This window comes from Triplophysa rosa, linkage group LG23, assembly GCF_024868665.1.
Source record: "Triplophysa rosa linkage group LG23, Trosa_1v2, whole genome shotgun sequence".
In the NCBI taxonomy this organism is placed as follows: domain Eukaryota; kingdom Metazoa; phylum Chordata; class Actinopteri; order Cypriniformes; family Nemacheilidae; genus Triplophysa; species Triplophysa rosa.
In genome coordinates this window covers 5,089,897-5,105,545 of record NC_079912.1, presented here as the reverse complement: position 1 = coordinate 5,105,545, position 15,649 = coordinate 5,089,897, and the positions used below count along the sequence as shown (strand labels likewise).

At 37.6% G+C, this 15,649-nt stretch overlaps 2 protein-coding genes across 9 annotated transcripts in view; one reads left to right on the top strand and one right to left on the bottom strand.

Moving 5' to 3' along the window:
- Nucleotides 1-9,162, top strand: part of abi1a (abl-interactor 1a) — a 52,601-nt gene extending 43,439 nt beyond the window's left edge. For 2 of the 8 annotated variants that reach the window (XM_057323308.1, XM_057323301.1), the window contains 6 exons: nucleotides 1,246-1,346; nucleotides 1,901-2,005; nucleotides 3,837-4,031; nucleotides 5,530-5,616; nucleotides 7,535-7,720; nucleotides 7,805-9,162. In XM_057323308.1, coding sequence (XP_057179291.1) covers nucleotides 1,246-1,346; nucleotides 1,901-2,005; nucleotides 3,837-4,031; nucleotides 5,530-5,616; nucleotides 7,535-7,720; nucleotides 7,805-7,980 — 850 coding nt within the window. In that variant the 3' untranslated portion in view covers nucleotides 7,981-9,162. The remainder of the gene's footprint in view (nucleotides 1-1,245; nucleotides 1,347-1,900; nucleotides 2,006-3,836; nucleotides 4,032-5,529; nucleotides 5,617-7,534; nucleotides 7,721-7,804) is intronic. The other 6 variants (XM_057323309.1, XM_057323303.1, XM_057323305.1 and 3 more) reach the window with 4 other exon arrangements.
- Nucleotides 8,880-15,478, bottom strand: pdss1 (prenyl (decaprenyl) diphosphate synthase, subunit 1). The gene is made up of 11 exons (XM_057323314.1): nucleotides 15,287-15,478; nucleotides 14,513-14,568; nucleotides 14,023-14,152; nucleotides 13,006-13,136; nucleotides 12,528-12,669; nucleotides 12,227-12,338; nucleotides 12,040-12,149; nucleotides 11,869-11,949; nucleotides 11,649-11,762; nucleotides 11,395-11,475; nucleotides 8,880-10,556 (listed from the first exon to the last, which is right to left on the bottom strand). The coding sequence occupies exons 1-11, from the start codon at nucleotides 15,419-15,421 to the stop codon at nucleotides 10,416-10,418; spliced, it is 1,233 nt and encodes a 410-aa protein (XP_057179297.1). The 5' UTR covers nucleotides 15,422-15,478; the 3' UTR covers nucleotides 8,880-10,415.
- Between the last annotated feature and the right edge of the window lie 171 nt (nucleotides 15,479-15,649).

The following is a 15,649-nucleotide window of genomic DNA, read 5'->3' as shown; positions in this document are numbered from 1 at the left end:
ATTAGCATGTGACATCATCAGTGTTGGGTAAGTTACTCTGAAAAAGTAATTAATTACTAGTTACTAATTACATATTCAATAGTGTAATTAGATTACTGTACAAATTACTCTCTCCAAAAAGTATTTGGTTACTTATTACTAATTACTTTCTATATCCTATATCAACCTTGATTAGTTAAGTGATTCAAGGATATGAAACGGCTTATTTAATTCATTCAAATAAATAATATTAAACTACATAAAGTACTTTTATTAACTGACCAAAGTATTACAAATCTGAGAATTATACATTAAAGCACGGTTTTTAAAGTTAGACTTTGAATTTTGATGTCAATTTCACTATTACACATATATTTAGTTTAATTACATCAGAAGTAACTGTAATTAAATTACTGAAAAAATAAGAGTAATGCCTTACTTTACTTCAAGGGAAAAGTAATTAAATTACAGTAACTAATTACTTAGTAACTAGTTACACCCAACACTGGACATCATCAAGAGCCACAGTTTCACAGAATCCTAGCGGAAACACTGCAGTCCATATCAGGTTTAATTATTGATCGGAAATATGCTATTTAATGACTTTTGCCAGTGATTTTAGAAACATCTGCCTTCCACCATTCAAGGAGATTGGACTGTTGACTTGCTATGACGTAAATAACAGGCGTTGCAAAGATGGCCGCCGAGTGGCACGACTTCCATAAACAGACTTTGTTGTCACTTAGTAAATAAACTTGGGTTATTGAGCACAATTTTACATTCACATTCATGCATTTGGCAGCTGCTTTTATCCACTTCAAGTGCATTCAGTTTCTATCCAGAATTCCTTCAGTATGTGAGCGTTGTTAAGTTAGTCAGCTGCGTTTTATCAAACACTTTTCTCAGGTTTGCTGGAGTCAGCGTTCTCTATGCGTTTCTCATGTGTAATTAAGATGAAGTATGACTGCACGTCTCCATCTGATCCATTATCTGCTCTTCAGCTGCTTATTCAGCTTCATCTCAACTCACCGAAGCTCTCTGGCTTCCTAGTGCACTGTGGGATACTACAATATGCTTTCATTGCATGTTGGGTAAAGATTGTCAAATAGTTGTCAAGTCTCTTAAACCGCTGTCATTTCTGTCTGATTGTTTGTCCGCATCCGCTTCAGTGAGGATAAACACTGAATCATTTAAGGGTTGCAAAAACCCAGAAATGTTTTGTTACACGCATGACACTCGACTCTCTCTGTCTTTTTCGCATTATAGCGGCAGCAGTGGGGGTAGCGGCAGTCGGGAGAACAGCGGCAGCAGCAGCATCGGTATTCCCATCGCCGTGCCGACTCCCTCCATTCCCAACTCAATCCCAGGTGAGCTGCCGTGCACACGTACATCAGTACATCTGCTGCCTTTATAGTTAACACACACAAATAAAAGCACATTATCTGAGGAATGATTGTGGCATTTTCCACATGTGCTTATTTAACTCTCTCTCGCGTGGGGTTGTTCACTGCGGTATATCCTCTTCTCTCTGGAGTGATAAATGGAGCAGGATTAGTTCACTATACAGTGCGCCTGTAGCTTTCATGTCCTCATTTTTCCAGCTAAGGGTTTGGTAAAGTAGGCCACTCCACGGTGGAAGACAGGTAGGGTTGGGAAACTGTTAAGGAGAGAAAAGTCAAGGATATTAAGAAGAAAAGAGGTCTCTCGTCTGTTCTCCTTTGAGAGCCAACAGAACTCCATCCTCGTAGCTTTACAGTCGCCATAGCAACACACTGCATCAGCACCATTGCCTTCCCATGCCATTCGTGTTGTTTATGTTGTGCTGACAGGTTTCTGAACGGATGCCGTTTTGAAAGTTCACGTTTGTGTTGTGCGTGTTTGTAAACCCATTTTTTTCCTATGCGATGATTGTGACTAACAGCCGCGCCCATGTCATGGGCCGCTCCTCCTGGAGCTCCTCCCCCAGCCCCTCCTCCTCCACCCCCTCTCTTCGGACAGGGTCCACCAATGCCGGCGTCTGTTATAGGTGAGCCCCAATTCCATAATCGCCTGCATGGAGATCGATCCGGACAGCACCAGCGTTCCCGTCATCTCTCACTGTCTGTCTTTGGGGGTGGTGATAATCATTTTGTGTTTGTTTTGGTGGTGGTTTTGATCTTTCCGATTTTTATTATCTATAATATTATTATAATAATCATTTTAATTGTATGCACTGTGAAGAAGTCTCTGAACTGATTTATATGATGCTGTATAAACACAAAACGTTTTCTATGCGCATGTGTCACCGGGTGGGATTTAATGACACACTGATGTTCAGTTCATGTCTATCTGAGAGATCTCTAGGGTTCTTCTGTCAAGTGTCAAGAGGAAATCCCATCTGCCCCGGCGGTGTAAATATACAAAGGACTATATACAACTATAACTCAGAAATATATCATCAGAGCTGTGCTTTTATTTCTCAGGGTCTCATTGCTGGACCCATGAAGGACCACTTGAAGAACTTCATAATGCAACTGCTTTTTTCAGATGCTGTTGTCTCTACAGTGTGAATTCTGTTCACATGTCAGTTTTGCGTCATGTGGCAGCTTTGGTTTTTCAGAATTTTCTTCTAACGTTGAATTTCTTAGTCTTGTCTTACTGATTGGACCTCACGAAAAACATGTTTGGGTCATATTTCACCCATAAATGCATCATGTTTTATTTATTTATATACAGCTGCGGAAAAAATTTGAGACCATTTCAAAGACCATTTTCTGAATTTTAGATAAAATGATCGTTTTTGTTTCATTCTGTGAACTACTAACAATATTTATACCAAATTTCAAACAAAAATGTTGTTTCTTTTTGCATTTATTTGCAGAAAATGATAACTGGAGAAACGGGTCAAAATAACAGAAAAGATGCTCTGTATTTTTTCAGGCCTCAAATACTGCGAAGAAAACAAGTTCATTCACTTTTAAGCGATACAACAGTCATATTTCTGCATGTATTTAGGAAGTTCAAAAAGTATTTTTATGCGATTCCTTGGATTTTAATCACAGTTTTCATGTGTCTTGTCATGTTGTCAGTCTTTCACATCTCTGTTGGATGACTTTGTCACTCCTAAGGTATGATTTTGTTGAAATTCAACATACACTGGACTGGAATGACCACAATACATCTAGAAATGATGCGTCTTCAATTTTTCCGCAGCTGCATATGTAATAAATTATTTTTTAAATATTTTCTGGATTTCTTTATTGTGCTTAAAGGTGCAGTAAACAGTTTCTGAGAAACACTGTTGAAAAATGAAATCAACACTCAAACTAATTGTTTTGTGACTATTTGTTAAATGTCTCTTGTGCTTATTTGTTAAATGTGTGTGCTGTAAAAAAATATTGTGTTTGCACAAAGTCCTGGCTGTGATAAAGAAGAAAAACAAAGTGGTTCGATCCACAAAACGCCAAAATACCATCATAGCCAATCAGCAACAGGGGGCGTATACTCTCACGATGGGGGAGGAGATGATTTTGAAGGCGGAGCAATGTAGGAGTGTGTTTCCGTTGTGTGTCGATTTTAAATATCAGCAGCGTTTTAAAGAAATCACTTACTGCACCTTTAATTGTCATGAAAATGTCACAAAGCAAAATAAATGTGAAGGAAATGAAGCCTTTTTTAGGACCATTATAAAAATTCTGTTTGTGAAATATGACCGGGACATGTTCTTAACAGGTTTCGTGACAAGTACCTTTCCTCATATTACTGTAGCTGTTTCCACAAATAATTAGTCAAACTGCAAATCCTTTTCCCCAAAATGGGTCAAATTCTCTTCTGGATTTTCTTTCATGTCTGTGTTTTTATTTTCTGGCTACTAACAGCTGTGGCCCCAGGGCCGGGTCTGGGGCCCATTCCCATGTCGCAGTTCGGCACAATATCTCGGCAGATTTCCCGACACAACTCCACCACTTCCTCCGTCTCCATGGTTTCCGCCACGGGCACGTACCGCCGAGCGCCGTCCGTCTCTTCGCAGTTCTCCATGCAGCAGACGCATGTTAACGGGGGCACACACGCAAGTAAGAGACTGAGAACTCTAGTACACTTTAGTTGTCAGTCACTATTCCACAGCAAACTCAAACATCACGCACGAATCCAAACAGCATCAGTCACAAACCAAAAATCAATACTCGGACCCAGCAAGACGAAAATCGTCAGCTGGGTATTTTTAGGCACGCTGTGTGGTTGCCACATGTCAGAAAGAACTGAGAAAAAAGCTTGAGATTTGTGATTAGCGAGAACGCTGAAACCGTGGCCACCTGTGTAGTTTGTGAATGGAGATTTGACATCATTTCATCTGCATTTAAACCGAGAGATGTTAATCCCATGGCATTAGAGTGAATGACTTTCATATTAACATCGGACCCGATGAATCAAGAGAATCACTGACGAGTTCAGAATGAAATGCTGAATCAACTGCTATTTTTAATTAAACGTATCATATTTGCAAATACAATCAGCGATCAATACCAAAGAACTGAAACTGTTGTTTTATTGTCCCAACTTGGAAAACTGCACATTAATCTGGACACGAAGCATCTCACCTTCCTGTCTTATTTTTGTGCGTTATATTCAACTCTAACACTGGGTTTACACCAAACGTGAATTAAGCGTTTTGCGCGAGTAAATGACATAAAAAGTCAATGCAAAGACGCGTATAGACGCGAACTCGCGGCAGGCGGTGCGAATGACGCAAATCGGGCGGCGCGATTGCCGCAAACGCGCATCAATCTCGTCTTCCGAGAAGGTTGAAAATATTTGTCAGATCGGGTCACTTACGTGAAAATAACGAACTTTTCCCCCGAGTAATAAAGAGCGTGGAACGCGATTGTTTGCATTTGGTGTGAACCCAGCATAAATCTGCCTAAATGTGACCCTGGATCACACAACCACACTCTAAAAAAAGTGATTCGTTGTCTCGACAACCATATTGTATTATGTTAAGTAGCTTCTACTTAAAAATATACAAATTTATAACATTTTTAGCTTAACTTAAAATCCTTAAAATATAAATGACAAGAAAAGCTCAAAAGTATGCACATAGTGAATGGAAAAATGTGAGTTGTGCACACTAGTAATCTTGCCCCCCCCCATTTACTGCCATAGTAGGGAAAATAAATACTATGGGAGTCAATGGGGGACGAGATCTGCTCCGTTACTATCATTCAACCAAATATCTTCATTTGGGTTCGGCAGAACAAATACATTTATACAGGTTTGCAACAATCTGAGGGTGTGTAAATGATGACAGAATTTTCATTTTCGGGTGAACTATCCCTTTAATTTTTCAGCTTGCAGATGATGTAAAAATCTCAATTTTAAAAAATGTATCCATAATACTGGTTTTGTTGTCCATGGTCACAAATGTACTAGAACGACATTTTGGTTTATCTTTCTCTTTCCACTATTTTCGGAGATACTAATGTTTTGTTCTTGATTTTTTCCTCTTCTGTATCTTCTGTCTATCCTTTTTCTTCAATCTCTGTCGCTCTGTGTGGTGGTGGGGGTGGTGTTCAGTGTCTATAGCCCCTCCACCTCCGCCCATGCCCCAGCTCACCCCACAGATCCCCCTCACAGGCTTTGTGGCCAGAGTACAGGAGAACAGTAAGTGTAAAGGCCACGTGTCCCCCCCCATCTCTCAGCATGCTGATATATCAAAGAGTTGTACTGCATGCTGCCCTCATCTCCATTTACATGTGTTTATGTTGTAGATTCATTCATTCTGTGTGTGTAGTGACACGTGTATTGCCATTGTTCATTCAGCATAATTCAAACAATGCAGATCAAAGCTTCTTCTACAGCCTGAAGTCTAAGCTTCTGAGAACATAAAGTGTGTCACATATTTACATAAGTGTGGATTGCTTTATATAACCGTAAAGAGGCTTACTAGCTTGATTGGAACAAGTTTTTCAACATTTCGTATTTGAAAGGTGCTCATTGTTGTTTTTTTCCCAAATACGTTCTACATTCTGGTTTAAAGTGGGATTGAATGTAGGACACAGTATTTAATGGCAGTACAGCGTGTCTCGATTCCCTACCGCCATCCATTGTGTGTGTGTGCATGTGATTTAAAAAAACTGAAGCACACTGATGCATCATGGGAAGAGATTCAATATCTAAACACTTATCAGAGCAACACCATCAGTTACTGATACCTGCAGATTTCTGCATAATGATAATGATACATAATGTTTGTGTGTTAAATTAACAGTAACAAATAAACTAGTACCTGGAAGGACGCATTAATAGAGTATATTTGCTGCCCTCTTGTGATTTGTTCTGGTATTGCAATGAAGAGTTTTTTATGGAGGCTGTCATCACAATGTGCCTGCCAGTGTTGGGTAAGTAATTAGTTACTGTAATTTACTTACTTTTTCCTTGAAAAGTAAAGTAAGGGATTACTCTTATTTTTTCTGTAATTTAATTAGTTACTTTTGATGTAACTAAACTAAATACTTTGTGTAATATGTGTGTGCAATAGTGGAATTGACATCAAAATTCAAAGTCTAACTTTAAAATGCGTATAATGTATAATTCTCACATTTGTAATAGTTTGGTCAGTTAAGTACTTTCTATAGTTTAATATTATTTATTTAAATGAATTAAAAGAGCCGTTTCATGTCTATTCTTGAATCACTTAACTAATCAAGGTTGATGAAGGATATAGAAAGTAATTAGTAATAAGTAACTAAATACTTTTTGGAGAGAGTCATTTGTACAGTAATCTAATTACACTATTGAATATGTAATTAGTAACTAGTAATTAATTACTTTTTCAGAGTAGCTTACCCAACACTGGTGCCTGCACTGCAAAAAAAGAAAGAATTTTATTTTTGGCTTAATTTCAGACTTTTTTAGATTTGTATTGGAAAATAAGTGTGAAGTCTTCAAAAAGTCTTACTTAATATTTTATTTATCATGATCTAAGTACTTCAATACGAGTTAGCTCATTTATCAAAGTTTTTTTTTCTTCATATTTTAAACACACTTAGTTTTTATTTTTATTTAATTTCTTTTCATAATATTTTGTCATTTTGATTCTGAAATAGGTAGGTGTACTTTGATTTAGGAGGGTTTTTTTTTTTTTAGATATTTGTACTGGACAAAATAAAGTAATGCTTATTAGTGTGTCAAAAAAAAAAGCTTAAGCAAATCCGATGACTGTTTTTAAAAACTGGACATTGAGAATGTGAAGGGTATAATAGAGAACAATATATCAACTCTTTGTATGCATTATAATCTTACTCTTCATATAAACCTGGTAAGTATATCCAAGCATCCACATAAAATCCCTTACATCCACAGTTTTGTGTTTGATGATGATTTGGCACCCCGCAGATCAGCATCTGAAGCAGATGGGAACATATGCAAATTCATCGTTGGTCATGTGATTTGCATGTTTACTAACCGTCTGCATGCGAACATGTGCATGATGATAAGAGCGGCTGGATTGCACGCCCAGCGCACACACCGTCGTCTTTTAATGTCTTCGTAACCTGACTTCTCTTTGATGGCTGTGCAGTTGCAGACACCCCAACTCCACCACCTCCCCCTCCCCCTGATGACGTGCCCATGTTTGACGAAGCTCCGCCTCCACCCCCACCGCCACCTGCCGACTATGAAGGTGAAGAGGCAGCTGTAGTCCACTACAGCGACCCCTACGCAGATGGAGACCCGCAGTGGGCCCCGAAAACGTACTTTGAGAAAGGTGAGGTTTATATCAGAAATGCGATGGCACATAATATCTCATTGCAAGGTTTATTTTTAATCGTGTTAATTGCGTCCGTGACAGTGGTGGCCATCTACGACTATGCCAAGGATAAAGAAGATGAACTGTCCTTCATGGAAGGCGCTATCATCTACATCATCAAGAAGAATGATGATGGCTGGTTAGAGGGAGTTAGCAACGGTGTCACTGGTTTGTTTCCCGGCAACTACGTGGAGTCCATCATGCACTATGCCGACTAAAGGGACCAAACTTCTTAATCCTATCAAACAAATATCCAATCTTGACCACAGTATACAAATATAGAAGGTTGGTAGAATGTTTTTTTTATTTCCCTGACAAATAGCAAATTGAAATCACAACTCTATGAACTTTATATTGGGGTGGATGGGGGTAAACAGGATGGACCAACAATTCAGAAATCAGTGGTCAGTGTACATAAAATGAAAGATTATCCGGCTGTGGTGGGGTTTCTGTAGTGAATGTCAATCACGGTATCTTAACATGTGGACATGTACAGTAGATGATTGTCTCTGCTTTTACTGCGTTTCTCTTTTTCTTCACCTCCCCTCTACATGCACATTCATTTCCACATATCGGACACCAAAAACCCTTTCATTTTAGCCTTTTATCCATCGCCCAGAATCGTAACGTAAGGCATGCGTACAAAATAAAGGAAATGTATTTGTAACCCGATTAATTCCATTCTGCTTTCATCGTTGTATTATTTTTAGTACACTCTTTAATTTTTTTATAGCAACATTTGTAGAATACTTATTTTTATGCTCATTTTGTTGATAATGATGATCATCTTTTTTTAATTTGGATATTGGATGCACACAACTTTATTTTGAAGCCTACAGCGAGTCGCCGACCGTTTTTTAATGATGAATTTAAAATGAGAAGTATTTGCATCATGAACAAACATAAAACATAAAGATATCTTTCATATGTAGGCTGTATACGTATCTAAAGGTCTCTCATCCACACAACTCCTACGATGCTGGACTTAATAGTTTCTTGTGCCATGATCTGGAATAGGTAACTGCCGTGTTGTATTTGACAGTAATGAGAGGTCTTGTGCTTTCAACTGAAAGGCGTCGAACCGGTCTAGTCACCTAACTCAGGTCTTAATTCCTCCATTTTAAGATTTTTTGTCTCCTTAAATTCTAGGAATCATGTTTTTAGAGAACTGAATACAGTGTTTAAGCACTATGATTTCATGAAACTACATCGGACCACTGTCGATTCTTGCAGAAAGCTAACGTCTTGAGACTTTTCTCTTGTCTTTCTGAAACCTCGAAGTGTTCCAACTGATTTCCATCTGGGTTCAAGCTCATCTCTGCCTAGAGTTTGTATTTATGATATGTTAATTGAAATGTAATTGTACAGTCTTTTATAATAAATCATTCTATGTAAAGTGAGGGATGTCTGATTTATCAGTCAAATTTATTTTGCCAGTGTATTTTTTTTCTTTTACAGGACCTTTAAAAATCTCAATAATACAAACGATCACATTTATTAATTTTAAAGTAATAGATAATATGAACTTATAATAATAATAAGCAATATTATTTTTTATGTTAAAATAAATGTCAATTTCTGTTAGTTTTCATATACTAATGTTAACAGATGTGACTTTAAATTTTTGGGGGAATTTAAAAATATTAACTAAAATTAATATTATTAAATGGAACATTATTGTTTATCAAATTCTCCAATTCATGTAGATTCTGTTCTTAGTAGTATGCTATTTTGTAAGACAATATTTTTAGTGTGAAAATGCATTTGTGTAACCGTGCTTATCGTTAATATGAATTATATCAGCTTGCTTGGAAACAGTCAGATAATAGAATCCTGTATCAGTCAATCGATAAGAAAGTGTACAGGAAATAGAGAAAGTGAAGAAGAGGGACATTGCTAACCAGGGGCCGGATTCACAAAACAGTTCTGAAGACCAAATATAAGATTGTTCTTAAGATAAAATATAGGAAGTTCGTAAGAATGTTCCTCAAGTTCTCAAATATTTTCTTTTCAAAAGGAATTAAATGACAAATGCTTTATACATCAATATTGAGAAATAAATGTAAGAACGGTCTTAAGAAGTTTTTTCGGGAATACAAAACATTCCTAACTTTTTACTTACATTAGAATTGAAGAAAAAAATATGGCAGTTACGAAATTTCTTAAAAATGTTTTGTGATCCGGACCACAGCTCGGATAAAAAACACAGACAATTTGTTTACTTCAAAAATACCTTTTATTTTATTTGAGTACATAGCCAGTGTGGTTTAAGGCCTTGCTTGTTATTAATGCACTTGAAGTACATTGACAACATCTTGCAGAAAGACGTTTGGCCTTTTGTGGACGGATGTTTAGTTGAGCGTTTGTAACAGATCCACAAACATACACACGTGACCGGTAGCAACTCCATCTGTGCTACATCTGGAATTACAATGATCCTGCAGATCTTCATCTGTGTACAGAAACGCATCCCGCGCGAGGCTAAATGTGCTCTGTGACGGGACAGAAAGAGCTCTGCGATTACAGTACGGTAAAGCATACAGGTTTGATTCTTTGATCTCTGTGAAGGCCCAGGTGTGTGTGTTTGGGTGGATGAGGACACAGGACCTGCCGAGGTGTGTAGCTGCCTGAGTGTGGAGCTCTGGATTCAGGCTCACTTGTCTCTGCTCAGCACCATCTCCGTCAGGCGGATCAGAGCATCTCGCTCTGTAGACGGCCGCAGGCGGCTGATCTGCCGGATGGCCTCTTGACAGTAGCGTTGGGCGAGGTAGTTTGTCTGTGCCACACCATCACTCTGAGTCAAACGTAAAGCAAAGCGAGTGTCAAAAGCATGTCTGGGTTCTGAATGATAAATAAAAAGTGTATTTATTAGACTATTGCATTTATTTGAATGATGACGTTATTTTTATGTTTCAGCTTAATTCTCATTATTGTGAACATTTTTGGTTCTATTTTATTAAAAAATAGATTTTTTATTCATTTGATGTACTGCTTTTTATATATCTATATAACAACTGTAATACATTCTTTTTTTATTAATATACAATGAGCTTGCCCACACTGAAAAAAAAATAGGGCGCAATATACAGTATTAATACAAAGGAAGTTACCATTGTGATTTTTCATCTGTATTTTTAATTTCACTATATTGTTTTGTGTTTTAGCAAGGCCTGTTCAACATTTAATCACATTCAGAATAAAAGTTCTTTGTGTTTACATAATAATATATGCATATTAATTTTAATATATAAACACATATATTTAGGGAATATTTACATGTATATATTAATTCCATAATATTTATACATAAATTACTTTATATTGTAGTATATTTATATATCATCAATATCATTTAAATGATATATAAACATTTATCCATGTTAATATTTTATTTTTCTTAAATATACGTGTATGCATTTATAACTAAATAAATATACAACGCAAACTTTTATTCTGGATGCGATTAATCGTTGAACAAATATGTTCATCATTCTTTAACAGTGTATAATATTGAATTTCTTTCTAAATTTCAGATGCATATGAGAATTGCCAAATATAATAAAGCAAAAATCTCATTAGACCTAAAATATGTTTTTGCTTTTTCTTCACACAAGCAACAAAAAAAATCGTACCTTTAGGACATAATGCCAGGCTCGATCCACGTCTCCATCAGAGCTGAAATGCCTCATTATCATTGAATGCAGTTCGGGAAACTAAAGATGGAGTGAAGTATAGTGAAAGCGTAAGCAACCAAAACTGTATTTCAATGGGAATCCGTTTGAATTTATGGCCAATAAACCAATGAATGAAGTGAAATATTAACAGTCAACAATCTGTGTTTCAGTTCTTCAGGTAAGTGGTAATATAATGTGTTGAGCTGCTGTACCTGCTGGCAGGCAAACAGAACGGGGCCAGTGGCGAGACCCAGTTTAAGATCAGCAGCTGACGGCTTCCCCAGGTGCTTCGCACACGATGTGAAGTCCAGAACATCATCAACAAGCTGACAAGAAATTACATAAATTAATCTTCAAATGACTTTTGTTGAATATGCATTCCGTGAAAATACCTGTTGAATGATCCACATGTCTAAACCATAAACCCATTACCTGGAATGCAATGCCAACGTTACGTCCATACTGATACGCGATCTCATGCACCTCTGGATCGGAGTTCACCAGAATCGACACCTAAAACGTCACATACAGTGATGCTCGTGTTAAACGTCTATATCCAGCGCTCGACTTCATCTTATTGTTTCTGAAACAGAACGTACATACTGCTTTACAACTGTTAGCGATAAGACTTGCTGTCTTCTTAAAGGTTTTCTCAAGGTAGTGTTTGAATCTTTCGTTTTCGTTCTCTTTAGAGCCCAACTGCATGAATTCACCTAGAATTTGTGATTGAGATTAGAAACAGCACACTTTTGTCCTAAAATATATTATACTTTAAACTGGAGTCACTTACCTCGCACAAGGTCTTCTATTACTTGTGACAACACCGAGACTACAGCGTTGTTCCCAATACGGGCGAGTGCCATCGATGCCACTGACAGAATGAAATCTCCAGCCAGGATTGCCTAACAGTTACACATTCATACTTTTATTACTAGCTTTTATCAAACAACAAAAATATAGACATGATATTATTAAAGTTTATAACAAAAAATAACTAAATCCAGAAAGTTCTTCTGGAGAAGTATTTCCCCTTCTCTCCGTGACACACAAGATGAGAAGCACTTACATTTAGGATCACAAGGGATACTCACTTTTCTCTCTCCCCAGACTTGGTTAATGGTGTGTTTTCCACGCCGTGTGTCCGAGTCGTCGATGACATCATCATGCACCAGGCTGGCAGTGTGGATCATCTCAGAGATCATAGCTATAGAGCGCTGCGCTGGCAGCAGAACACTGAGAGGATGAAAGAATAATGCGTCACGTTCCAGTAACAACATTCACATTTCTATTCCTACAGCACTTTTCACAGTTTTGCAGTGTTGCGAAGCAGATTTTTAGTAAATGCACAGTAGGGCGAACAGGAGAGACATAAAAATCATGAAAAACTTTAAACTTAACCCGTGTTATTACTGCAAATCTTTCATAAGATGTACATTAGCAGTAATATCTGTATGAATAATTGTTTGTAGGATCGGTCTGTTATCATAGCGCTATTATTTATGTTTGTCAGGTATAACACAGGCGATAGTAACTGCACGCACAAATGCGCAGAGATGAATGGTTTCTTACCCCTCTTTATTGCTGTGGACGTTACACGCTCGAGCCATTAAAACCACAATCATGGGTCTAAAAGCTTTTCCTTTCCCGTCAAAGTAATAATCGCACAGAGATTTCAGCTCCGCTTTGGACACGAACAGTTCCTGAAACAGTCATAAAAGGTTGAGAAAATGCACAATGATGAGACTAAAGCTCTACATTTGTTAGGCATGTGCATTTCCTGGGAAACAAACCTATGACCTTGAAAGTGTTAGAACCATGACCTTGTGGCATTTGTGTTATACAGTAATGTTAGGTGTTTAGGGGTTGTTGGGCACTACAGGTCAATAAATAAAGCTTCATAAGACATTCACAGACAATATTAACATTAAAGGGGTCATATGACACGGCTAAAACAAATATTATCGTTTGTTTTAGATGTTAAAAAATGTGTACTGTATATACGATTTAAGGTCCAAAAACGCTGTATTTTCCACATACCGTACATGTATGTATCTCCTCTTTGCCCCGCCTCTCTGAAACGCGCGGATTTTTAACAAAGCTCATCGCTCTGAAAAGCGAGGTGTGCTATGATTGGCCAGTTAACCAGTCCGTAGTGATTGGTCGAATACTGCAAGCGTGTGACAGAAATGTAACGCCTCTTACCATATTTGGAACATCCGGTTCTAAAGCAATTGTACTGACAGGTACGCCTATCTTACTTGCGTATACATTTGGGCGGTCTCAGTCAAATCATACCACGAACTGACGTAGATTTGTGGGGGTGTGGTTACACAAGGTGTTTCAGGCAGGTCTGGGTGAGCATTCGCTTTTAGACAGAATGCATCTTTTGTTCCGACACTTTCATTTTTGCAATTTTACGTGTCTAATACATGCATGGGCAACTTATAACACACCAAAGACACAGAAAAACACGTTTCGCGCCATATGACCCCTTTAATGAAATTGGTGGCTAAACTCGCATTGTATAATCTAAGCACCACAAGAAAATCTATAAATACAGAATCATTACATCTTTTTTTGACGTACCTTTTTAATGTCTTCGTATAAATTTTGCAAGTCATTTTGTACAAGCGAGAAAGGATCTTTTAACTTTGCATCACTGTGTATACTGCAACAGGGGACTCTCTGTGATGGGTAAAGATATCTGTTCCTGTGCCTGACAGATACAGAAAAAAAGACATAAACAAGATTTTGAAAATAAAGAAACGGATCAACAAAGAAACAAAATGATTTCAAATGGCAATAAGCATCTTTTTAACATGATACCATACAGAAAATCTATTGTTCATAATCAAAATCTGTACAATAGAAAAGATTTTAAGATTTTAAACATTTAAAAATTTAGAAACATAAATTTAAAATGAAATATGAAGGATTCTCTCTCTATGTCTGTAATAAAATGTGAGAAATTGACATTTAAAAATAATCATATCCTCAAAAAAACAAATGTAAAACAACTAGCCTTAGTCTATTCATATACATATTCGTTTGTATTTTAACACTGACATTGACTTACCTTATAACGGACATTGCTTTGTCTAAATTATATGACAATCCCTGTCGGATTAGCATCTGAAACACATAAATAATAAATGAAGGTTGAGTATCCAACAATTAAGACCAGCCTCATAAGTCCCAGTGATATGACACTTTTTACAATGATGTCACAATATCCACATTTGAATTATGTTGTTATTTGTCTTATATAAGGCACAGTTTTGGACATCATCAGAAAGGTTTAATACCTCTCTTAATACCATTAGCTGGATTTTCATGGTACTTATTTTAGTGGTACCATGTAGTACAGTATCAGTGGACCTTCATGAAAGGACATAAGGGCAAAAACCTTCCTGTCTGGAGAAACTGCACATTTAATTATTGGGCACTATTAATTACCAATAAGAAATATGAGTTGGACTTTAATGGCTAGAGACGAACATCTTCCTGTGCTACTTGTACGTGCATAACGCAACATTTCCTGTTGAACTCATAGCGAGCAGTGGGCGTGTCTTAGCGTTCATGTGTAACGTTACTGCTCGAGTTCTTGACCTTTACACAGGGAGTGTGTGTGTAAGACACAGAGCTTTACCAACCAAAAATGCAATTACACTCACACATTAAAGACGGTTGCACAACAAACCACTGACCCTCATGTCAAAAATAAAATCTCACTGTATCAGATTGTGATCTGTCATTCATTCAGCATCTCTCGCGCCGGGTGACCTTCTTCAGTGTGTGAATGTGCTGTGATGTGTGTGTTCTGCGCATGTTCAGTAGCTGTCTGTCTCACCTCTCTAGAAGCGGCGCTTTCTCTGCCGATTAAAAGCGCACGAGTGAAAGCTCTTCTACTGAAACCGCTGCACCAGTCCATTAAAACAGCAGCTCCTGACTTGCTCCTCCAACATCTCCTCCACGGCACCGCCATGCTGCCCCGGTCCAGAACACATGCCCATTGACGACACGTGACGAAACGAAAGCATGAACCGGATGCGACCGTGTTACGAAAACAAGCGAGTTGAATCAGGGTAGAATGGCAATGAACATATTCTAAGTTTCAAATGGGTGGGGCCAAAGATATTGAGGCTTAGTGGCCGAGAATTTGAGTTGTCCGGTACGGTAGTTCAATTAATATTTCAAATAAAATAATAATAAT